Source organism: Amphiura filiformis, chromosome 13 (genome assembly GCF_039555335.1).
Source record: "Amphiura filiformis chromosome 13, Afil_fr2py, whole genome shotgun sequence".
Taxonomy (NCBI): domain Eukaryota; kingdom Metazoa; phylum Echinodermata; class Ophiuroidea; order Amphilepidida; family Amphiuridae; genus Amphiura; species Amphiura filiformis.
The window spans coordinates 23118440-23144854 of NC_092640.1; the positions used below are offsets into that span (position 1 = coordinate 23118440).

General features: G+C 37.6%; 1 protein-coding gene across 1 annotated transcript in view; it reads left to right on the top strand.

Moving 5' to 3' along the window:
* The first annotated feature begins 3914 nt into the window (after positions 1-3914).
* LOC140167503 (triple functional domain protein-like) overlaps positions 3915-26415 on the top strand; it is a 97353-nt gene continuing 74852 nt past the window's right edge. Inside the window, exons 1-7 of the mRNA XM_072190809.1 lie at positions 3915-4302; positions 12654-12773; positions 13145-13207; positions 15634-15742; positions 22686-22776; positions 23593-23703; positions 25990-26106. Of these exons, the coding sequence (XP_072046910.1) occupies positions 4233-4302; positions 12654-12773; positions 13145-13207; positions 15634-15742; positions 22686-22776; positions 23593-23703; positions 25990-26106 (681 nt within the window). The 5' untranslated portion in view covers positions 3915-4232. The remainder of the gene's footprint in view (positions 4303-12653; positions 12774-13144; positions 13208-15633; positions 15743-22685; positions 22777-23592; positions 23704-25989; positions 26107-26415) is intronic.

Here is a 26415-nt window from a genome sequence, read left to right on the forward strand (position 1 = left end):
TAGTCCGATGTTTTTCTCTCCATGAAGTTGATACATTATGTGAACAATGCAAATTTTATGTGAAAAGCTACTACTGTACTGTACAATAAACATTTTAATGCATAACTGTACTTTTTTGGCGTCCAAATGTTGTTTTTGTCATGAACTGATTCATATCTCGCCTTTGCTCTGTGACTTATATCCTACCCTTCTTCGCTCAATCAATTATGCATATGATTAATGACGTCACTCATACATACGATCGATGTAAAGAATTAACTACCACACATGGTAACACGTCATGGAAAAAATCGGACATTTGCATATCATGGAAGGGCTTCCGGGGAGGATATTGTGCTGGTCTGGACTCACGTAAACAGGCGCTGGGCCTGCATCAAATGGAATTTTATCGTCGATGTTTGCATGAAAACTATTTATTATCAGTTTGTGTTTGTTTATTGGTGAATTTACATTGAAAAGTAGTGTGTTTGGCAAAATTCTCAAAATTCACGATGGACCACCAAAATCGCGATGGACCCCCAAAATCATGATTTTTTGCGCTTTTTGCGCGATCGCGCGAAACTCCGGTGCCTAGCCTAATGGAACGGGCTCCAACTCGTAATTGCAAGGTTGCGGGGTTCCATCCCCGGCAAAGCTATTGTGCTGTGCCCTTGAGTAAGGTACTTTATCTCAATTACTACTCTCCACCCAGGTGTATAAATGGGTACCGGCATTCTTAAATGCTGGGAAGGTAACAGACTCGCTGAGTCGCTGTAGAGGAGGTATGGTGATCCCCACAGCAACATTTCATGGTGAAGTCTGGCCTAATCGCTAACGAAAGAGAGATGGGCACTCTGTACTGTAAAAAATGCAGGTTCGACTCCTTTTCCATTGCTGATGGCACCAACCAATTGCACCACCCTTGCAGTAGCCCTACCACAGGGCCTTTTTTTACATTTTTTCTCCAAGACATACACAATGTATGCTATACCCCGAGAACTCCTTAACCCAGAGACAGCACGTCCTGAGCGGTCTATAGATTGTGAGCTGCCACTGGGTTTTTAGCAGTTCTCAGGATATAGCATGGTATCTCAGAGTTTATAGTGTGTAAAAAAAGAGGCTACATTAGGCTCGAGTTGCTTCCTGCTGCACTGTTTGAGGGCATTGTGATTCGAGGAACTTGTTGCAGCATAAATTTCTAAAAAAAAATCTATGCTCTGAGCCTGTTTTTAGTTGTAGCAATTTTGACTCTGTGAAAGCAGAATTCTTAGCAGAGCACTCTCATGAAAATTTTTACAATGGAACCCATGGTTATTCCTTCATGTATTTTTTAGGGCTAGTATTAGCTTACACAAAATTACATGAAGGATCGATCCCGGGGGGGTCACTCCCATTGTGGCCTGTACACCATCCGCAATAATAAAAACGCGTAAAAAGGGTAGTTTTTCGTGGGTAGGCACAATATGCGCGTATCGTGTTTAGGGTGTCAAAAACATGAAATATTGGAAAAAAGGATAGCAAAATTGCAATTGCTATATACGCGGAATGAAATTTAGGGTATGAAATTTGATGCAACAAAGAAAATCCGTGTTTTGGGTGTGAAAGCACTTGTTTAGGGTATCGTTTTAGCCAAGGGTTAAATCTTTGTTTAGGGTGCTTTTCAAAAGTTGATTATCGCGGATGGTGTACAGGCCACAATGGGAGTGACCCCCCCCCCCCAGGGATCGATCCATAAACTACACTACTGTAATGTTCTTAACCTGATTTCCTGCTACTGAAATTGTTAGAAATATTTTTGTGGGTCTACTAGTACTGACTTGGGTAAATAATCATGACATTTAAAATCTCATTCAAAATAATAGGCACGGCACTCATTGAATTTTGTTTAATTTTTTATTTGTTATTTTTCCCTTAGTTTTACCACATTTTCAACATTTCAGATTCCCATTTTTTGAAATCACTAATTAAATAAATAACAATACATTTTGGATTTATATAGTGTGCAATTCCGTTTATAATTTTGCAATTTTTTGTTAAACTGTTATATATAATATTTGGTCTTCAGTATTGCATGTTATAGAAATTCACCAGTGTCCCAATGAAATATTGTAAGCATTGTAGAGTTCTATTAATATATACTCTAGATGTCAATTTACCATTCCGTATTGCTTAGTGTGTGGATATGAATTGGTATATTGGCGCGTTAAATGGAGAGTCCAAAGTTTACTTAGAGTTAAATATCAACCCAATTACACTTCACAAGACAAATTAATCCATAAAAATAGGTTAGACTAAATAATTGAAATCTTGTATTGTAGTGTTATGGTACATAGCCTGTTTCTATCCAAAATTAGGTTAGGATTTTATTTTATTATGTCTTTTAAACATTTGAAGAAAAATCTTAATGGGGTAGGGGGACTCTTTTTCAGGTGTGTAGCAAGCGGGAGGACAGGGTGGACGAAGTCCATGGGCCCCGAGGGTTCAGGGGCCCGAGCAAAAAGCGAGAATTAAATAAGGGCTGATAATGTAGAGCAGGGCCGGATTTTATACCATTGGGCCAGATGGCCCCGGGTCCAGGTCCCCAAAAATTTGTGGGCCCAAAAATTGCCCTATGCATCTTTCTTTTAACCCCAATAACAACATGTTTTTGGTCAAAATAGGGCAAAATTGTTAAATTTTCCGCGCTTCGCGCAAATTCAGGTATCATTTTCATGTTGATCTGGGGCCAAAATAGTCTGAAATTGAATTGAACAAAATATGTTAGTCTCCCTTAGTCCTCCAAATTTTGGCCTGGCCCAGGGCCCCCATAAGGTAGGCTAAATCCCGCCCTGGTTAAAAGGGCCCGTACTGCTCCTTGTCCATGGGCCCCAGATGCTCTTGCTACGCCCCAGATGCTCTTGCTACGCCCCTGCTCTTTTTTAAAGTGGTCTAAATTTGGTACATGTTTGGGGTATGGTTTTGAAATTCTGTTTTTTCCAGCTGCACGTGCATACTCAAACCAAAAATGAGACCCCGGATTTTAATTATTGAAACAAACGCATTGTAATAATAGGAAGCTTATGTCTTGAATGCATGTAAATTTTTTTTTGGGTGGGGGTTGTGGGGGTGGGGGGGGGGGGTGTGCGGGGGAATTATTTGTCATGGATTGCAAATATTGAGTAATGGAGTATTGGGGGTATTGCATACATGATTACATGTACATGACAAAATGTGCATGAATAACATCTTTGTGAAAAATGTAGACAAAACTGAATATTAAAAGCATATATTTACAATACATTCATGAAGGGATATTGCTCAAATGGTAAATTTTAAGCCTGATTAGTAACTTCGGTATTCAAGATTGAACAATAAGCTTAATTAGTTTCACCAATTTAGGTAATTATATAGTACTGTCTATCTCATTATCAGTCTGGTCTTTTCATTTCATTCAGCCTGCATTTTACCATTATAGTTAATTTATCTTAATTTAATTTTGTCTTGTATGTATGGGGAAGTATTTTTTTTAAACAAAAGCTACAACATAAACAAAAGTTTTTAAAATACTAGGGTTAAAAAGTTTATATCTGCAACTTTGTAATTGATAGCATTGATTTATGCCAAATGCCATTCTGTTTCTAAATTTGGATTATACAGTAATTACGAAAAGTACAGTTTTATGTATGGTATGTACAACGTAGTATTACAAGTTCTGCAATCTATCATGTCATTCTGCCAGAGCTTAGCGTTGTTTTAATTTGTGGGTACTCCTCAATCTGGCATCAATTGGATTGATGATGGTAGTCTGTCTTGTTTTTTGGCAGATGTTTTGTCACTTGGCCATCTCTGTACTACTTCACTCTCATTGATTGGTAATGTCTTTGATATTGTAGCCAGGCAGACATGATCCTGTACCACATACCGTTCATGCTTGTATTTCCTTCATTTTAAAGAGTGCTTCTCAAGTTCATATCGCACTGTGACATCCAACAGAGATGCATAAACAGAGACTTTAAACTTGTGTCATCATCATCGAGGTTGCATGTGATTTTGGAAGTAGTAGTAGTGTGGCGTTAAAAACCTTGATGATAATGACGATGGGGCTTTAGGCGGAAGATGGTGGCGGTGTCATCGGACTTATAGTCCACTCGGATGGGATTGCTACAGAGTTGTGGCGTCGTAATCCCACCAGGTGCAACCCTCGTATTTTGCGCCCTGAATGGGATTTGTTTTTATGTGTGAACTAGGATTTATAATAGTGTGAACACATAATAATGGCTGTACACGTCTATGGCTGGCAGCATGGATCGCGGGACTGCACGGCGCTCACTGCTAACCTACCAGGTACTTATAAATAACACAGCACTTTTTTGCACAGTTTGGTTTATTAATGACTACTTTGTTATTTTGTTTAAGAAAGTTGAACTTGGGCATTGGAGTTGAGAGTGGACAATGGTATTAATTAATCAAGAAGGTCTGAATTTTGCATACATTTGTATTGTTTTTCTATGAAAATTGAAATATGCAGGATTAATTGTGCACCTGTATTTGTACTAATAATTAAGCTGTTGCAATTATATTTTTCTTTTAAAAGTCTTTAGTTGGTTCCAGGGAGTAGGCCTATTTCTGCACACAATTTTTCATCCCAATTGCAGGCCTACCCTTGGATGCAATGCAGGCATGGTTTCCGAATTCAGCTCCCTTGATTTTCGTAACAAGCAATTTCATCACAAGTTTACTACATTAACTCTGAGACAATGTGGGGAGAAGTAAATTTTTATTGCATATCCCATCATACTGTACATTGTAGGTGTATAAATAAAACACCCTAAGCGAGGAATTGGTTTGAAATTTACCCACAATATAAAAACACCTTTAAAGTGAGGAATTGGTTTGAAATTTGCCCCTAAACAAAGATAGACATTGCGTGTGTCGGTATAGAGTGTCACTCAGTGACAGTGATGATATCGGTAAGCTTAAAATTGGTGCTATTGAAGTTCGCTCCGATTTTTAAAAATCTGGTTAGTAAAATTGCTCAGGAACCACTCATTTGTGCTGAATAGCTTGATAAATTATGTCACCACTTATGTCTGTTAATTGGGTAATTTTAAAAAACTACCCTGAGCGAGGATCGTCCTTGAAAAAAAACCCACCCCTTTTAATATTAGTAAAATGAGTGTTTTGAGACCCTAATCATGGATCCACGCGGATCCACGCTTTTGCTTTTCAAGACCACCCTAAATCCGCGTTTTCTTTCACGCGGATGCTTACAACTTTCATATATGAGTACTCCCTATTGAATCTGAAAAATATTGTCAAAATGGCACATATTCATGTAGTCCAGATAAAATGTGAGTACCCACTGTAAAACATCCAGTTTGACTTTATAACATCATATAATCTAGCTCAATTTGCTCTCTATCAGAGTGCTTGTACTGCGAAGAGCAGCGAGCGTGAAGTACCGCTCAGCTTGTTATCTCAGAAGGCCTAAAATGGCATCAAGCCAGTGCTATTTAAATACACCTTAAAATGACTTGGTTATATTAAAATGCCCAGGGGCAAGGCATCAAAAACAGAACTGAAATAAATAGCAGCAAAATGAAGAGATTTTATTAAGTGATGTAAATGTGTGTAATTCAAAACTTTGTTTGAGTTTATAATCCTGTGTTCTATATCGCTTTGCACCATTTGTAGTATCCAGTAGCTGATCAATGTTGATTTTAATTTAATCGCTGATTTGTCTAAACATCTAGGCCTATTAGTGTTGAAACTCAATCATTTGGAAGATGATGATGTCAAGTTTCACATCACCAGATGTGTTCACTAACAGTGGTGGCACCGAGGGGTGGGGAGAGAACATGGTTGGAAAATGCCCCCAATCAGAACTCTCCCCCCCAATAAAAACCCAAAATTTCCACTTGTGGTATTGATTTTGCACACAATTTGTTGATTTTGATTTTGTCCCCCCCTCCCCGGGTCTCACTGCCCTCCCCCCGTTTATAGAAAAAAAAAAAAAAAATTCTTGGCACTGCCACTGTTCCCTAATATTCTAGGATGACTGGGCTTAAAGGATATTGGGCGATGGTGTGATCAATTTGCCCGTTTTGTCTAAAACACATGAGCAACACTGAATGGATGGATTTTTTTTGTCTGATAAAATAGCCTGTAAAAAATAAATTACCTAGAGGCATTTACACTCTGTTCTCTTTTTGGTACTGTGCCACACCCAAAAGGTGGGCACCTTTAAAGCCACAGTGTACGATCTTTTTTCAGAATATACCTTTATTTTTTCAAAACCGATTTTTGGGCATATTTGTAATACTTACACATGTTCCAACTTTTCTCTATGAGCAAACTGTCAAATTCGCCCTATTTGTAGTAAAACGGGATGATTTTCTGTTGGTCCAACATATTATCATAATTTTTCAGATTATGATAATATGTCGGAACGATCCCAAATCGTAAAAAATCAATTACTTGAGGCATTAACATTCTGTTCTCTTTTTGGTACTGCGTCACACCCAACAGACGGACACCTTTAAGATAAAACATGATATATGAAAGGTCTGCAATGTGGTCTGTAGGTGAAATAACAGTACAGTTTTGATTCATATCCCTGGAATTTTGTATGACATACAATATGCATATACATGTACATGTAGTATACTTCTGAGGATTTGCTATTAGAAAAAAGTGCTCATTAGCGATGACTGAGATTGAGAGTGAGAGTGAGCATCTGGAAAGATATTTTTAGTCAGATGATGAATATCTTGGAAAAATATAGATCAAATTCAGATGTCAAATCATAAGGATGATATATATGATGAGTTAGAGACAAATTTGTTTGATCTTTGGATCTACTGTCGATGCTCCTTTGGTGCTTAATTGTTATTAATGAAATATCAACTAATTAACCCTAACCATATCAAACATCAAATACCGTATTTCGTCAAATAAACGCCCCCAGGGGCGTTACATTTTCCCAAGGGGGGGGGGGCGTTTATTCAAGGTCAATTTTAGAATGATAATTCCCGTTAAAATCATTAGGTAAACTTAAAACTCACACTAAAGTGATGAACTATGAACTAGAAACACTGACTTCTGGTTCACTTCCGTGTTTCTGATCCAGATTTTCGCCAATTATTGACGCTATTATTGACCATGTGGGCAACTTGGTAAGCTTACTTCACAAGATAGCTTGGAAAAATCAGCATTTTTGAAACATCATGGTTGAAAAAAATGGTGGGGGCGTTTATTTGAGGGGGCGACTATTTGACGAAATACGGTACCTCAATTCAGAAAATACACCCCCGTGGCAAGGTAGGCCCGTGCACGGGTGTGGCACCCGAAGGGTCAGAGGTTCAAAACCGCACCTGAGAAAAAAGTTTTCTTCCTTCCTTCTTTCCTTCCCCCTCGCCAAAAGGCAACTGAGGCGTTAGGGCTAATCTGATTTACTGGTAAATTTGTATGGTCATTGGTCAATTCGTCAATGTCATTACATGCAAAGATCGCAATTAACAATAGTCAATGAATTGATTTATAATAAGGATCGACCAAGCATCGATGGTCAATCGAAAGATCAAACTAATTTGGTTCTATTGCCTTGCCCAATTGCACTTTGGTCATTACTGAAAACCCACCCATCAGTATACCAAAATTGCTGAAAAGGTACCCAAAAACCACTTCACATCCCCATACACCTTCAATCAGGGAGGAGAACCCTCTGGGATATCAAGTCAAATCATTAGGCTGCCAACTATAATTGGGCCAGTACATGTATATGCCCCCTTAAGGGGTACTACACCCCTGGCCAATTTTGTGCCTATTTTTGCATTTTTCTCAAAAATTATAGCTAATCAGTGACAAGTAAGATATGTATATTATAGGGGCAATGACTACAACTACTGCACTGTAAATTCAGCAACTCAAGGCAAATAGTTATTGATTTATTGTTCAAATATTGGTTTTCCCTCATTTTTGACTGTAACTCCAGAACTGTTGTCTGTGTTGAATAAAAATTCCAGTGCAGTAGTTGTAGTCCTTGCCCCTATAATATATCTTATTTGTCACCAATGCGCTATAATTTTTGAGAAAAATGCAAAAATAGGCACAAAATTTGGCAGGGGTGTAGTACCAGTGTTCGAAATATGCCTCAAAAAGCTACCGGCCAGCCGGGCTTGACCTTATAAAGTTACTGGCCAGCCGGTCGGCAACTAGATGCCAGTCAGAAAAGTTACCGGCCAGGCCAAAAAGTTACAGGCCAATGGCCGGCTGACCGGCCCTATTTCGAACGCTGTGTAGTACCCCCTTAACACCTCCCTTTTAAACCTTGGTAGAGTGTGCCAAGCAACATAAAGTGTCTTACCCAAAGGGGGACAAAATGGTAGGTCTGATGGTCTTTGAACCCACAACTTCGCAGGTCATCCAAAGAAGCAGGACATTCAAAGGCGCAGTCCCGGGCGCAGTACACATGATGAGTTTGTCTCGTATTCCTGGTACATGTAATAACTAGGCCTACATCAATGAACATGACCTGCAATGTCCGTGATCAATGAGTTGGTGGTAGAGAACTTGAATTATTTGTTGTATGTTGCCCTAGGGAACTGTAATTATGATATAAAAGTAATTTATGAGATCATCATAATCGTTAGTGAATAAAATATGTGTGTGTCAGGTTTCACAATAGACAAAGTGAGCCAGTCTGGTATTGGTAGCGGTAGCCAGGATTTAGGTGGTGTGGGAAGCTAAAAAAGTAGACCTTTTGTGAATTTTTAATTCAATATTTATAAAGGCTAATTTCAATGCTATTTTCCATGAAAAAAGCAGACATGTTGTGAATTTTTCTTTTTTCTTTCAAAAAAGGGCTTATTTTCAATTTTTTGTACAGAAATAAAGTTGACTATTTTCAGATTGGCTTTTGTAGGGGTGTGTGTTTGCATTACAAAAAGACTCTGACATAACAACACACCGACACACCGAGGACATTTTTTTTACCGAGGACCTAAACACGCGTCCTGGCTACGCAAGTCGCAAACCTTGTTAAACGGTGAAAAATGAGGTATTATACCCTACAACCCCCTCTATAGCTTAATGTCCTCGTAGTGTTAAGGGGGTACTACACCCCTATCCAATTTTGTGCCTATTTTGCATTTTTTCTCAAAAATTATAGCACATTGGTGACAAGTAAGATATGTATATTATAGGGGCAAGGACTACAACTACTGTACTGAAAATTCAGCAACTCAAAGCAAGTAGTTATTGATTTATTGATCAAATATTGGTTTTCCCTCATTTTTGACTGTAACTCCACAACTGTTGTCTGTGCTGAAATAAAATGTCCAGTGCAGTAGTTGTAGTCCTTGCCCCTATAATAAACATATCTTACTTGTCCCCAATGCGCTATAATTTTTGAGAAAAATGCAAAAATGGGCACAAAATGGGGCAGGGGTGTAGTACCCCCTTAACCGGAAGCAAATTTATTCGGTATTACCGACCTCCCACCGACACACCGAGGACACACACACATTTGGACTTTTTTTTTCAGGGCCTCGGAAGTATATGTAATGCACGGGGTTGGGGTGGGGGTGCATCACACCCCAGGCCACTAGGATCATTTTGCTCTGTAGAAATAAAGCTACACCTGGTTTGCGATAGTATACTACAGTAGGGCCTATGTATATGAGTATACTACATGTACATAGTAGTGATTTTAATAGTCAATGGTAATCAAGACATCTGTGATGACTGATGATAATGGTATTGCCCAAGCTAGTTATAATTAGAACACCTTTAACCTTCCATGTAAATCAATCCTGTAATGCAATCACAATAATGTTGTGGTAAACAACTTCCAAAAATAAATTTTGAAATTACATAATTTAAACTAAAAGTTAACGATGTTTTGATAGCAAATGTACTTCGTCAACATTCAGTATTTTGGTTTGTCAATGTGATGAGATAATGTAATGTTAAATTTCAACTGAAGGGGACTCGACTCAGAAATAGGCAGAGAAATAGGCATAGTGAAAAGAATGTAGCAGTGCGATTTTTTATGAAAACAGTTCAACCAATTTGGGTCATTCAAATAAATGAACAAGCAAACAAACAGACAAACACACAGATAAACAACATTTACATGTAAGGGGGTACTACACCCCTGGCTAATTTTGTGCCTATTTTTGCATTTTTCTCAAAAATTGTAGTGCATTGGTGGCAAGTAAGATATGTATATTATAGGGGCAAGGACTACAACTACTGCACTGGAAAAAACACAAATAAACAAACAAATAAGTAATTAGAAAATAAAATCAATTAAAATAATGGGTCTTTTGGTGACCAAGATCACATATTGTGAAAAATGGAGAAAAATAGTGGGGATATTAAAGCATGTACATTTGTACAATGCTCATACCAGTAATTGGAAAAAATAATGTTTTGAAATTATGTGATTGGCTTGTTGATGCAAACATTTCAGTCATGTATTTATTGTTGAGAAAACAATGATATTATGTTCTAAAAATTAGTTGTCATACATGTATACATAATGAGCAATCAGGGATGTTTTCCATTTACGCACACACCCTGGTACATATATGTGTATATAAAACACACTAATTGATAATTGTATGAGTGCATCAGTACATCAATATTACAATTATCGAGTGCCTCAAGGTCAAAGGTCAGATACCTGCCAAATCAATATCAATAATTATTAATTAAAAAAGTATTGAACATCCTCAGGGTCAAAGGTTACCTGTTGCTGGTATTTCGTTAAGGTGATTGTGAGAATGTGTTTTGAAAATCAAATGAACAGGGAAATACCTTACAATATAATTCCGTATGGGCAAAGGTCAGGTTTGCCTACTACTACTAGTACTAGGAATATTTTGATATCAATAATCAAATAAATATTTGATAAAATACCATGTTATTGAATATATTGAATATAAACAATCAAAGGATCTGGTTGTACTGCCTACATCTTGTGTATAAAGCTTTTTAAATCTGTGGAAATAAACTTGGTTCTGTTGAGCTCTGTTGGCCCTGCATGGTTTGAAATGAAATTTAATTTCATCAATTACTAAATGGAATCAAGATGTTACATACATTTTACCAGGAGATAAACCCTGATAGTATGAATTGAACCTCCTCCTCCTCCTCCTCCTCCTCCTCCTCCTCCTCCTCCTTCTCCTCCTCCTCCTCCTACTTCTCTTCCTCTTCTTCCTCAGGACTGTTATTCTTCTTCCTTCTCCTCTTAATATTCTTCTTCCTCCCCTCTTATTCTTCCTTCTCCTCCTCCTCCTCCTTCTCTTCTTCCTCCTGTTATTCTTCTTCCTTCTCCTTTTAATATTCTTCTTCCTCCTCTTATTCTTCCTTCTCTTCCTCTTCCTCCTTCTCTTTCTCTTCTTCTTCCTTCTCCTCATCTTCTTCCTCTTCTTACTTCTCTTCCTCCTCTTCCTCATCCTTCTCTCCTTCCTCCTCCTCTGCCTCCTCTTCCTCCTCTTCTTCCTCCTTTTCCTCCTCCTCCCTCTTCCACCTCCTTGTCCTCGCTTTCTTCCTTCTTCTCCCCCTCTTCCTCTTCTTCCTTCTCCTCCTCCTTCTCTTCTGCCTCTACACCCTCATAGTTGAATCGCCTGTTCGAATCATATATTGTTCTTTGGAATCCAGCTTTGAGGACAGTCACTACTAGTGAAGAATGTTTTTTTCTCGGGTCTGTAGATCACTGGGGTTCTCAGTTCTCAGGATATAGCACGTTTAGTGATTGCTACCATTAGTAAGCCTTATCAAAATTAGGGCTACTTTGATGTAGTATTGTATCAGGTTTATTGGTATATTTGGTAAAGGTTAGGGTTAAGGATATGGATAGAATCCTGGGATAGAGTAATTGTTATGTTTAGGGAAAATAGAACTTTGGTACTAGGGGATAGAGTATTAATGAAGTGAATAAAATTCTTTCCTATCAAATTGAGGACACATGCACTTGAATGCAGAATGCAGATGTTCTCTTTTGTAATGAATAAAAAGTAATACAAACACAGTCATTTGACTACAAAGCCTTTCTTTGAAATCAGTGCATATAAAAGTGCAATGGGCATCATTATTTCTGTTTTGCCTCATTATTAAAACAACAACAGACATTGTAACTCTGAATCATATGTAAACCTAAATGGAATCAGGGGGTGGGGTGAGGTGTATTCAAACAATTTTGTACGGGATGTGCCACACAGACTTTCTTATGCTGACTTTCTCTATACCTACTGTTTACTGTTTTTGCCACCCATCAGTATACGATTTTTCACAAAAGCACCCAAATATGCCATAATTGGGCACTTTTAGGGGCATTCCACTGAAAACCCACCTATCAATATTTTGAAATCACTGAAAAGGTACCCCAAAACCTTCAACCAGAAAGAACCCCCTCCCATGGAAACTGTTAATGGTGAATGCTCTGAAAGTTAATTGATTTGATTTGATTTCTGATGTTTTACAATGAAAATGATTTGGCAAGTGAACAAGCATGAAAAATTATGTTATGAAGCACAGAAAGAGCACCATTTGTTTTCTAATGATTATTTTGCATAATGGTGTTATTTAATGTGATTTTGAGATCATGATAAGAAGCATGCTTTTGCAATCGTTCATGAGGCAGCTTTCTTATTTGGCTTATTGTTTTATATGTCACTAAAACATCTAAGAATCCAATGGAGAAATTGATCAAACTGCCCCTCTTCAGCGGCCACCAATAATGGAGCATATTACTCCGAGTGTGGAGCGTATCACCAAAACGCAACGCTCAGTTGCACAAAAATCACAAGGTAGGTGTTAAATGACTGAGCATGGATAAAAATTGTATGAAGAAAATTTATGTAAATGAGTTTGTTCCAAGATATATATATTTAAATTTCATTTTTTTTTCCTAGAAAAAAAAAAAAAAGTAAAATGTAATTATTATTATCATCCTGGACAAACTCTTCTGTGCTTTTATAGGTGAACCATCAAATAAAATACTAATTATTAAAAATAATAAACCTAGTGATAGTTACCCTGTTACTGTGTTAGTAACTAAGCTGTCCTAGATTATTTTCGATTATCTCTAATGTAATTCTTTTTAGAGTAATTAAAACACAGACTGATGGACTACATGTTCTAATCCCTGTTTGTTTTATTTGTTATTACTACTGTACAGATCCTGTGATGCAGGCTGCACCAATAGCTGAGTTACTACGCAGAAAAATAGCCTATCTCTCAGGTGAGTTGACCATTGGCATAATATATTCATTCAATGATTTCATTTCATTCAGCTGTTAAACAGGTGACTACAAAGTTTCACCATGTACTACGATTTGCAGCCAAAGTTGTAAAAGTAATAAAAAAAAGCGCAGTGATTTATAGTGCGCTACACACAGGCACAACACCTAGACCTTGATCCACAAGCCTCAGCACACTTTACAGGTTGTTGCTGACCACTACGGCTGCCCATCATTCCATAAACCATTTAATAACAATTCAGGGACTTTGCTGCTACAAGAGCACACACCCTACACATTCCACAAATAACCTTCACAACCAGGATCAGCTCCCCGAGTTTTGTACGGGTTACAACGAGACAATTAGCAGTAAGTGTCTTGTCCAGGGGAATTTTAAGGTAACTCATAATGGCATCTGGCAGTAAAAAGTTGTCAAAGTCCCCCAACAGTTTTTGCACATAAGACAAAAAGAATGTTCTTTACCTTCCATGTCTTCTGTTACCATGTAATGGGGAGTAGAGAGCATATCTTCTGCATGGTTCATCTTCATGCATCCTCAGGATATGTCCCAGGAATAGTAGTTGTCGTGATTTGACAGAGTTGATAAGAGGCACAGTGTTGGTGATGGTATTATATATCCTTTCATTACTAACATGGTCAGTGCACTTGATGTTCCGCATTATCCTGTAACATTATCCTGGCACACTCCCTCACGAATAATATGTGTAAAAGGATGCACTTGTCGGCTTCTGCATGTGTCTCTTATTACATAATATTTAGCTAGGAATATATACCAGACTCATCTCAAGAAAGGGTCGTTCCAAATCATCCCCAAGCCACATGGTTTAGGAATACAGAGCCCATTTATTTTGAATTAACTTTTGGCTGAAATAAAGGTACATAACCTGATTTAAATTTTGTATTAAATCATAGAAATTCCTGATTCATTTGATTATGATAATTTCAGGGCTGAAACACACTTTAGACACTTATGTTATAATTAAAATTGCCTGATGGGACCATGGCAATTCCACTGCCTATTCCATTACTTTGAGTTTAAATCAGGATTCAGGAAAATATGCCCATATTTGACACATATGCCCATACCTGGTCACCCCTACCCACTAACACACCCCCACACACAAAATATAGGCAGTTAGACACTCCATGCCCCGACCCCACGCATGCATCTCCATGATGGATGGGAGCATATAAATGGCACTGTTTGAAAGTTCCCTTTATGGTGCTATGCATTACAGTTATACCATCAAGCAGATGAGATGAAGATAGATACCATTCGTGAGATGTCAAAAACATGATATACGCCCGTTTTGATGTTGAGCGCCAAGAGATAAACACGAGTCCATCACCAATTATAACATGAACATATGCAACCTTTGGTATTTTGTGCGTGATAGTTATAACATCGATGTAGACAACATTTGTGTACATTACACACATCTCTTTGTCAGTTATATAGGCAATTAATCATCAAATTGATTTACACGAAGTCAAATCTAGAACATTACTGAAACAAAATTTCTGTATCGGTGTTTGTTCTCGATTATGCTTGTTTTCTAAATAACATGTTGTGTATATTCATATTTTATTATAATTTTATACATCTGAATAAAAAGTATTATGTGCAGGCATATTTTTTATTTACTAAACACTGTTGGTGTGATGGGACCATATAGAGACCATGACTATAACCCATAATTTGCCTATGTTGTGAGCAACAAAATGTACAAGGATTTACCAGCTGGCTCAAACCTTATTGAATGGTGAAAGACAGATGTACACAGATGCACATTATGGATGTACCATTTTTCATGGGCCATTTACATTTGTACATAAAATACCAAGTAACATATTGTAGAAGCCGTGGTAAATTAGCCATTTTGGTTTGAAAAACAATTATACAAATCATTTTGAACCTTGAAAATTCAATCAGGTATTGGAATGATCTCCAGTGAAATTACCTGTGATTGAAGTAATTTCAGTTGAATTAATTGAAATAAATCAAATCAAACCAAAATAAACCCAGAATTAAGCTGCTCTTTTTTTACACACTAGATAGGAACAGAATACCTAATTCGGCTGCTCAGTGCCAGAAGTGGATATGTGCAATAGCTGCCATGTGTAGCTGCTATGTGTAGATGAGCACAATATACGTTGTGTAAATTGCCAAATGTTCACAGGGCAGCTATTGTACTTACCCACTTCTGGCATTGAGCAGACAAATTATTTTTGGTTGTTCTAACATTGTTATTGTACAATTTTAGTTTTTTCTCCTTAACAAAATATCTCGGGAAATATCTCCCCCCCCCCCCATTGCTCCCATCACCTGTAAAAATGTTTCTAATATAATCCCCATTCTCTCTATTTATGTTATTTAATGTTGTTTGAATTTTTATATCATATACAGGAGGCAAAGACAAAAATGGCAGTCCTTTGATATCATTTCCATCTCAGCCATCAGAGACATCACTAGAAGATATAGCAACATGTATGTCCTATCTGTCTTCCTTACCAAGGTAAGAAGAAACCGTTGACTACCATGGAACAAGGGAAACTAAAGAATATCAGGGGAGGGTGTCCCAAAATATCACAATTTATGAGCATAGCAAGCAGGTTTTTACTCTTTTTTGGTTAAAAAGGTCCAAATTATGGTCCACTTTTCACAAAATCGCCCCGCTGTTGGAAAGTCCACTTTTTCAAAATCAGCCCCCCCCCCAAAAAAAATCCTGCGTACGAATCATATTGATTTCACTTTGCAACTATGTGGCAAATTAAATTACCGACATTTTATTTTACAAATGAGTTCTCATTGTTGCAAGGTGTCAATATGGACTCCCATGTCTTTGCAGGCTTCACTATATCACTTTACTTGGACGACTGAATTTTAATAGTCAAATGAAAGTGGGACATTGGGATATCTTTGTTTATTATCTAACATGATTAATATTTTAGGCGCTTGTAAGGAATGACAAAAAAAAAATTGCAAAGTCAATGGGATGTTTTTAAAAAGAATCTTTGAGTTATTTTCCTAATCATCCTCCATACTACAAAATACTATAATGCAAAGCAACTGCAAGCCCAAGTATTCCTTGTGATCTTATTATGCTACAATCATCCGAATACACAGTACAAATACAATGGCCAGTTAAGGTACACACTTGTGGCATGCTATCTGTGGTCTTCTGGTCAGCACCCGTAAAAGTTGCTGTGGTTAAAAACTGGACCGGAAAAAGCAACCTTTCTCTTTATCTCCTTCCTTCCTTCCTTCCTTCCTTTCTCCATTTCTCCCTCCCTCCATTCCCTCCCTCCTTCCTTTCCTTCCTTCCTTCTTTCCTTCTGTCCTTCCTTCCTTTCTCCCTTCCTCCATCCCTTGAAGCTATTCGGGGGTTAACAAATATTGTGTAGATGCTTTGAGAGACTTTAATTTAGAAATAATATTTGGGTATAAATAATATGAACAATATGGTTTGCTTCAAGATTTAAGGGATGTGCAATAATTTTCTGTCCCCGGGGTTGGGCAAATTTCAAAATGGTCTGCCAAAAATTGCTTGCCCCCTTCTCGAAATACCACAAAACTCCCCACTCTTGGTATGCCAAAAATTGCTCACCCGACCCTTTTCTGCCAAAAAATCTTTCCCCATGCCAAATTTTTGAGAACCCAATTTGCAAACCTGGGTTTTTGCCGGGGGGGGGGGGGGAGTGGCAAATAATTATTGCGCAGCTCCTAAGCTGATATCAGTGATATGCCATGCATGGTTTACAACAGCAGAAATTATAAAGTAGACCATGACTTGCAAAATCATTATTAAAGAGTTACTGAAAGTGTCAGGTACATGTATCCAACCAATATTCAGGTTTGACAAAATTTGATAAAATCAAATTGCCATTTTGAATTAAAGCCATTAGGACTACATAGTATATGTGTGTAAAGGAGTCATTCATATATGCCTACAACATTTACAATGTTTACAAGTGAATCTAAAGTGATTGACTCCCTGGGATTGACTCTGCAAACTTTTTTGTTTGGCTCAATTTTCACAAAAAGTTTAACAGATCTATGGTTTAACCATTATACTCCTGTACCACTAAATGCGGTACTGCATGTATGATATACACAACTGGTATGTAGGGGTGTGCATACATGTATGCATGCAAAAACTACAAAAGCCAGGAATTCCTTTGCAACATATAGCATTACCGAAATCCCATTAAAAGTTCTGGTAACCTTTTGTGATGGCTTTTAGCATGTACTTCCCACTGGCACCATAAACCTCTCTCAACTCTTTCTAGGTTTGTGTGTTTATTTTGGGAGATGATAGCCTGGTAACTATGATGTTTCCCTCTCAAGTTTCCCAGCAACGTAGGGATGATGGGTCATTCATTGAAGGCAGGTCTACGTTATCTGTTGCCTTTTGTAGAAACCAGCACAAAATTTTGTTGTGTTAAATTAATTTGTCTTCATATGTTTTACCCTGGGTATTTTACATGATCGTTTGAAGTAAGGTTAGCAACTATTTTAAACTGTTGCGATTTGGTAATTCACAGGTCTTGTGAATGGTAGTGAGCTTTCGTAAAAATTTCGTCGATCATTTCATAGCGAGTGTGTAGATGAATTCAAATATCACAGATATACTTTTGTAGGTCCTGTGGCTCTTGAGTTATGTTGTAAAGAGGGCTGAAACGTACATAACTCATTAACAATGTTCAATAAATCTAGCAAGTTTTCAAAGTACATGATTTGTAAAATGAACTTTTGCAAAACATCAAAGCGTTATTTTTCAATAACATATTGATTTAGATATGAAAAACAATACCTAGAGTCTACTCTTAACTTGATATTTTGTAGCGCTAATTAGCTTATTTACTGTCTTCCAATGCTTCTTTAAAAAATGCCACTTTTATCAGATCCTACACGCCAATTTCATTTTAAGATGTCAGGCAACATTTTTATTGCAAATTTTTTTATAAAAGATGTAAATTTGTCCTCCCCTCCACTGTTTTATCAAGAAGTTTTTATATGAAAAGTATGTAATCCTTTCACAACTTTGTGTTAAAAGAGATATTTTAACTTGATAATTTATACCAATGAATTGTTCCATTTTAATATGGGTTATCTTGTTTCAATGTAATTCTATTAAAAAACAAATTGTTATTTTTGGTGTAATGCTTTGCAAGGCCAGCATATTTAAGCATTTTGCAGCCAGCTGTTTTTTTTTTATAATGAAAAATACATGTAGCCTACATCAGGTTACAATTAAAAAATTCTTAATTATGGCAAAGATACTTAAATATATTCGATAGTGTAAAAATGTTTGAAATTTGAAAGCATTTTGTATAAAAAATAACAAAAAGGAAGCAAACAAGCACCATTCATTTGCATGTGTCAGTTTCGGTACAGAATAAAATATCAACTTTTTTATCCTTTAAAAATATCAAGTCACTTTTGGTCTCATCACTTGCAGGAGATTTTGCTGATTTTTTGGGGGGTGGGGTTTGGTGGGAAAATGAATTAAGAAATTTTGCACAAAATTTCTCGCTAAAAGTGGATTTTTTTTTTTAATTTAGGTTTTTTACTGGGTGTATGGGGGGAGCATTCTGACCCAGGGCACCACCACTGATATTTTAGCAACCAGACTTACACTTTGGATTTTGGATGATTTTCAAAATTCCTGATTAGCGAAGCACAGATCGACTAGTGCCTCATGTTATTTTATTTTCTTTTATTAATAACCAAAGTGTTTTTATTTCCACTAAAAGTAAATGTAAACTGAATGCCAAAACAGTCTATTTGATACCTACTAGTACTACATGTACATTGTACACACATCGAAAGCCATATCCCTAAATTCTTTCAGAAATAGAAAACGTGCGAGTGAAAGTGTAAGGCATAACGAAATGGAATAATAGACCAGTCATTGTATGATATTGGTACAGTGTAGTAGTATAATAGTATTGTTATGTGACTGATGGCCTTGGGGTCTGTGTCAATGTACATGGACTTGTATTATTTGAGTAAATAGTAATATTGTCAACTGGTGCACGAACAAAATTCCTGTTAGATGACAAATATGTGTAGGTGACATATGGGCAAATGACAAATAGTATGACAATGTATGTATCATTTTATGATTTGCCCGCATCGTTTGGCAAGTTAAACATTTGAAATGTTTGTCTTTGCGGAGAAGGAAAAGGTTTATACTTTCTATTACTAGATTACATCTGGGAACTTTTGAACTTGAGTAAGTCATTTTGTGTAAGCACGAAAGACAAATATTGCACTAGTGATGGCATTCCATTGACATACATGTGCATGGTTTTTTTTTCAGCTACGCAGCTACGCTCTCTCCAATATGGCGAGAGAGATGATACCAAAACAGGTGTTCATAGGGTGAGAACCCCACCCCTATGGCAAGCCAAGGGGGCCAAAAGCGTGGAACAGCTACGCGTAGCTTCTTTCTCGTTACGAGCAGCTGTTTGACCAATCAAAATAGTCAAATTTAATCACGTGTTTGGGTCGTTAGCTGCGCGTAGTATAGTTATAGGTATCCTCTTTCACAATTATTATCTTGTAATTAATTTACGGAATTAGCATAGATAACGAACGGGTAAGGGAGGCCAAATCACAGCACGTGTCAAGAGAACATGTTGCTAATGCCTGGCTAAAATGACACAAAGCATATTTATTTAGTGCTTCCAAGTTTACACCGTGTTTAATAGCAAATAACTTTATACTCGGGCTGTATTAGCGGTGCAGGGGATATGAAGGTCAAACAACTACTGATGTAAAGCGCTGTGTAAAGATATTGCAGGGAAAGCGATATCACATGCCACTGTTTAAATATGGAGAGAGTAAAATGGGTCATCAATTTTTTTTCGAACGGGGGTTCCTAAATTTACAAAAAGTTGGCGTCAATAAATTGCGGCCCTCACTATTTCGGCATCAAAATGTTATGACCCCCGACACCCACCACCGATACACCGTACCCCCTAGACAGGCTAAAATTGTATTGAAATCCGTCTTTTTGAATACAATAAACACACTATCTGTAGTCATCTTGTGACTCCCTACAATTTATGACCCCCCTCCGCCTTATTTTTCTTTCCAAAAAAGTATGACCCCCTATATTTGGGATCCCCTTCCGAAGAAAATGATAGCCCCCTAGATATACATGTAGAACAATCATCATTCTGTTCAGATATTACTTTAATAGCACCTACACCATTTTTTGCTGATATACTACAGATATTTTCATTTACAAAAATTAACAACGTAATATTTGTGAGAGAGGATGTTTACATCAGCTCCACGTGTTTAAAGCCGCGAATCTGATTGGTTAATAAGCTGCACGTAACGAGAAAGAAGCTGCGCGTAGCTAGTCCCACGTTCTGAGCCGCTTAGCTTGCCATACACCCCCCTATAAATTGAGCACATTTTTGGCAATATCAAAATTAAAACAAAAAACAAAAACCAGTCAAATTGTTTAAAACAGCAAAAAAATTTGACAAAAGTGTCAATTTTAGATGTAAACAAGATCATTTGGTGAGAGTTGATCAGAAAGTTGTTCAGATCTTAAAGAAAGAGGTCATTGGGATCAGGGATGTGAGAGTCTACTCTCACATCCCTGTTGGGTTACAGCAAAAGTGGTCAATATAACTACACATATCCCCATCATACCCCCACACCCCAGCAATAAAAATTTCAACATTTTAATATAAATTAGGGGGAGGGGTTCTGTCTCTGGGGGCATAATTCGGACCTTCTTCAGTTAGATACTAATTACTATAGTGTAAACAACAGGTTTGGTTAACTCTAAAACCAATAAAAACCACAAAATACCATGATGAAAACCACTGCGCATGCGTGAATCCCAGGGTCTACAATGATGCAATTACCCTTTAAGTGCTATATGCTCGCGGAATCGTTGCTTGGGGCAGCGTAACCTGCGTGGCTACCGGTCGCTGATCGTGTGCTTGGCATGCGAGGGGTCTAAGGTTCGGATCCCCGGGATGCCAAGTGACTTCTTTGTTCATCTTCTCTCCTTTTTTGTTTTTTCTTTAACTTCCGATAGCAAAAAGCAGGGTTGGGTGTTAGGGTTAGATAACATGTATTTTTTCCAGAGTTAAAGCCTACGTTAAGGTACATTCGGGAACCATTGGTTATGACTTGGAGGGTTTTGATTGGGAGAAATGCCTACTCCGCGCTGGTTTACCAGTTGGCCACTTCTACAAACTCAAATCAATCTGAATCAACTATAAACTTTCATAAAAATATGAGTAAATAATATTATTACAAATAGGCCTGCATAATTTTTCCATTTATCTAAAAAGAGTTTTAGTGAACCTGGGTAATTCATTCCTATGCTCAGGTATGTCTGGTCTCAAGTTCAGAGTAACACACTAACCTAATTCCGCATATACAATGTACACATGCCTAGAAGTGCGATTTGTCCGTATGTTGGCGACTCAACCACACTGATTAAAATCTGCCACTGTAAAATCCAACAAGGCATGATGTATACATCTAGGTGAAAATCATTTGCAAAGGTGAAAACTTCATCCTAAGTTTTTTTTCTTCACACACAAGTAAGCATCCACTGGAGCACACAGCCACACGCATTTATTACCTTTCATATGTTGTTAGAGGTGTATAATTCCCAGGATTTTGGTATAGAAAATAAACAATCTGTTTGGGTTTCATGGTATTTTGCTTTGACAGACATTTGTATATATGCATGTGCATGTGTGAATGACTACTGTGGGAATTGTTTTGGCTGAAATGTTGCCTAGGTTTTTAACAAACAGTAGTTGTGTCAGACCAGTTAAATTGAGCACATAAGGACAATGCGATTTTGGAAGACAAAAAATGCACCTCGATCTTCCAAACAAAACACCCAAAAATGTGATTTCCTGCAAAAACACGTAAAGAAACAAAAATTAAATCAAAACAAAGCAAACAAACAAAAGCGTGCAACTTTGTTAAGCTTCGAAAAACTTAGTAAATAACTTTTTTTTTAATGTAAAAAACTCGAACACAATTGTACCCAAATAAAGCTATTGCGGCCACAAATACCGCGAACATATTTTCCTCCACTAGTGCTTAAATGAAATCTACAGGGTTTGTCCCTCAAAAATAAACCACAAGCGTAAAACATAGGGGGAAGGAGAGCAAGCCATTTTTGACAGGTTGGTAGAAGGTAGGGCACATTTTTTGGCATTTCAATGCTTACACAATAAGATGGCTTGGAAAAACAGCATTGATGATATATTTTATTTCAGAATTAGTCAATCAATTAATTTATTTCGAATTTGGGTTCCCCAAACTTTGGTGTATGTGGAGCAAATGTTGGCCTGTCAAAAATATGGGGGAAAAGTTTCTTTAGCAAGGCAAATGGAGAGACCCCAAAGATCTTTTTAAAAGTATGGATTTATAAAATATTTTGGTTTCTTTCTTATTTGCAGCAAAGATTCCAGGGATCATGGGTTCACCATCATCATTGATATGCGATCTTCCACATGGCAGTCACTCAAAGCTCTTTTTAAAGTCATCAAGGTAAGCATATTCAATTATTCATTATTAAATATTAAACAGAAAGTAACGATTCGGTGAACTGACAAATTGGGAGAGCAAAAAATTATTTTTTCTTTCATTATTTGATAGATCTATATCATTGTGTGAAATTAAGTGTCTTTAATTCACCTTGATCAGTCAGGCATCTCAGGTATTAAAAAAAAGCATTGTTTAATGCGGACCAATACCTAGTTCAGCTTAATGTTATCTATAAGGAGGGGGTCAACAACTTAAATGAATAAGAAATGTATGTGATCCCCTCAGATTCAAGCAATTTTAACTTGGTATTTCTTTTGTAGCCCTCATTTACAATTTTGACTACCTCATATTAAATTTAGACCACACTCATGAGCAGGGTTATAGCTAGCCCAAGTTGAGTGCCGGCTAATTTTACTATCCAATTAGAGGGCTGGCTCGGGCCACAATCTTTTTAGCGAACACAAGGGATCTGGGAATAGGCTAGGGGTATACCCCCCAATTTTTTTTGTTTTTTTTACTCTTTTTATGATGAACAAAACATTTGTGGGAAAAATTTTTAAAAAAAACAAATTAATTTTTTTTTAGGGCCGGTCGGCGCCGGTCCGTGCCGGTTACCCCCGACCAGCGCAGACTGGCGTGGCTATAACCCTGCTCATGAGACTGATAAATCAAAAGTAGGCAACTTTTGTGTTTACATGTATGTGTGTGGGATGTTGGGGTGTACTTTTATGGTATCATTGATATGTGTTTGATTATGATAGTAGAAAGTATAACAAATGATAAAGAAATAAATTTATTTATAAATTCTGTTATTGACAGGAGAGCGTATCAGCAGAAGTCCACGCTGTCTGTGTGATCAAGCCAGATGCATTCTGGGACAAAGGCAAATCAACTCTGACCAAGAAAGAAAAACAACAGTACCCTTTTGAGGTAAGTCAGTGCTACTGCACTCCAAACTTCTTATATGCTTTTGAGTGGGTTTGGCAAAAATCAATGCACTAGAACTCTGAGAATCTAATGCACATAACGTAGTAAATAATTGTGAAGTGCTGATGTCATGTTTGTTGTGCAGTCCAACCATTATACAGCTAGCATAATTTCAAACAGTTTAATAGGCCTAAAGGAATTGTAGATAATGCAAATTGATTCAAAAGTGTTAAAAAATAATGAAAAAAGTGAAAGGCATGCATTTCTGGAATGAGAATGAATAAATCAACTAGAAAAACTCAAGAAAAAACAAGTATAAATTGTATGTTTAGGTCTTGTGTAGAATACTAGTGCACCTGTAGCTGTGAGAGGCCTGATGCTGTGAGAGCACTGGCATGATAGCGATACTGTTTGACCCCAGATGACCTTTGACCTCGGTGTAATTTTTTTCATGCTCCCCCTCATACGACGGATTCCACCTATCAAGTTTAAGCCCAATAGGGCAAAGTTTAAATTTAGCCCCTACATGACCTTTTGACCTCAATTTTGTTTTTGCATATATTCCCCTCAGATCAAGGATTCCACCCACCAAGTTTGAGCCTGATAGGACAAAGTTTGAAATCCATGACCTTTGACCTCGGATGACCTGCATATAATGTTTTTCATGCTCCCCTCATACGAAGGTTTCGACCCACCAAGTTTGAGCCCAATCGGGCAAAGTTTGAAATTTGACCCTCCGTAATGACCTTTGACCTCGGTTGACCTCGATTTTATTTTATGCATTATATTCCCCTCCTATCAAGGATTCCACCCACCAGGTTTGGGCCCGATCGGACAAAGTTTGAAATTTTGACCTTTGACCTTGACCTCCGATGACCTTCAAAACCACATGGCCAACATGCTTTTCCCAATACCTATCTATATCCCAAATTTCAGCACGATGCGTCGAAGTGCGGCGAAACGCATAGCCGGACAGACAGACAGACAGATAGATAGATAGACAGATAGACAGATAGAGACCGCTTATTATTTTATTAGTATAGATATTTTAAAGTAGGAAGTATGCCAAAATTAAGGTAACCTTAGTCAGAAGTAACCCTGTAACTCACATCAATTTTGACATAGGTAATCTTTGCCCATATCCTTGCCTTCTCAACCATACTGTCCCTTCATTCATTCATTCATTCATCATTCATATTTATTTGGCAAAAAGCGACATAAAATTGTACAATGAAACATACAAAAAATTAACACATTGAAAAGCTGCACACCAAAAAGACACCAAAATGCCGAATTGCCAGGATGACCCATAAAGTCTAGCTTCCTGTGTAGACTTAATTCCAATGGGGTCCAACAAAAAGAACAAAAAGATGCCTGGGAGCGCATGAAACAATAAGATAAAATAAAGGCGGGGACCTAAAGGAGTAAGCTACACAAATTCAGCAGACTCATGGGTCATAGCAACTCTAGCCAGGTATTTTTTCATAGCACGTTTATAAGTACATTTGTCCAGAATGGATTTGATATGCGAAGGTAGGTTATTCCAATCAAGAGTTGCATGGTAGAAAAAAGATTTTTTGGTATTTGAACCAACTCTTGGGACATGGAAATTCCAAGAGCTTGACCTAGTGGCATGAGAATGAATATCAGAAATTTTGGTAAAAAACTGGGTAAGATAAGAAGGGCCCTGTGAATGGAAAATATTGTACATGTGGTTGAGTCTCAGCTGCCTAGCCCTGTTTTGGATATCTAGAAGTTTAACTAAGTCAAATTCAACCTGACTAACATGATCTCTGGGAGCTAGGTTCAAAATAAAACGAATCATCTTGTTTTGAATAACTTGAAGTTTGTGCTGATAAATTTTGGACAAACCAGTATACCATGAGGTGCAACAATAATCAAGATGACACTGCAGTAATGCAGAGCAGAGATTTTTGTAAGCTTTTGGTTGAAAAATTGAGAATGTCTGTATAAAAATTTGAGCCGGCCAGTAGCTTTCTTAATGAGAGAATCGACCATAACTTCTCCAGAGAGATGTTGGTCAAGTGACACCCCAAGATATTTTATGCAGGGAGCTGGTTGAATGGTATTTCACTGTAAACTGTACTCTTAACATAACCCTATAACTGTACTCTTAACATAACCCCAAACCCATAACTAATTTGCACACTTTGGACCTCCATGCAAAAGGTATGGTGCTCCATATGTTTGAAATGATGCATACAGCATGTAATTGCCAATTTGTTACCAATTCTGATTTCATTTATTTGCCAATTTCTTTCTCCTCAGACCCTAATGCTTTCATCAGCCTCCAAGTTAACTAAGTTCATAGCCCCTGATCAACTGACGGAAGAATTTGGCGGGACCTTGCCCTACAACAATGAAGAGTGGATACAAAACAGACTGGTAAGATTGTATGTGGGTGTGGGGAGTGTGTGGGGGGTGTGTGTGGGGGTACCTTTGTTAAGACCTGCAAATGAGGACACCCCTGAAAAGAGCATGTTAACTGAGGACACCCTCAATAGAGGATGTCCACAGTACCCTGTCCGTACCTGCAAACAACATGTAAACTTGTAAAGTGTGGTCTCGGTTTGATAGTAAAAAGTCATGTGGGTCCACAGTTTAGCTTAGCTTCTGGCGCAAGGTCCTCTGTTGGATAGGAAACCATTTTGGGTCCTCTTTTGCATGTCTTTACAAGTGGGGGTGGGTGTTTGC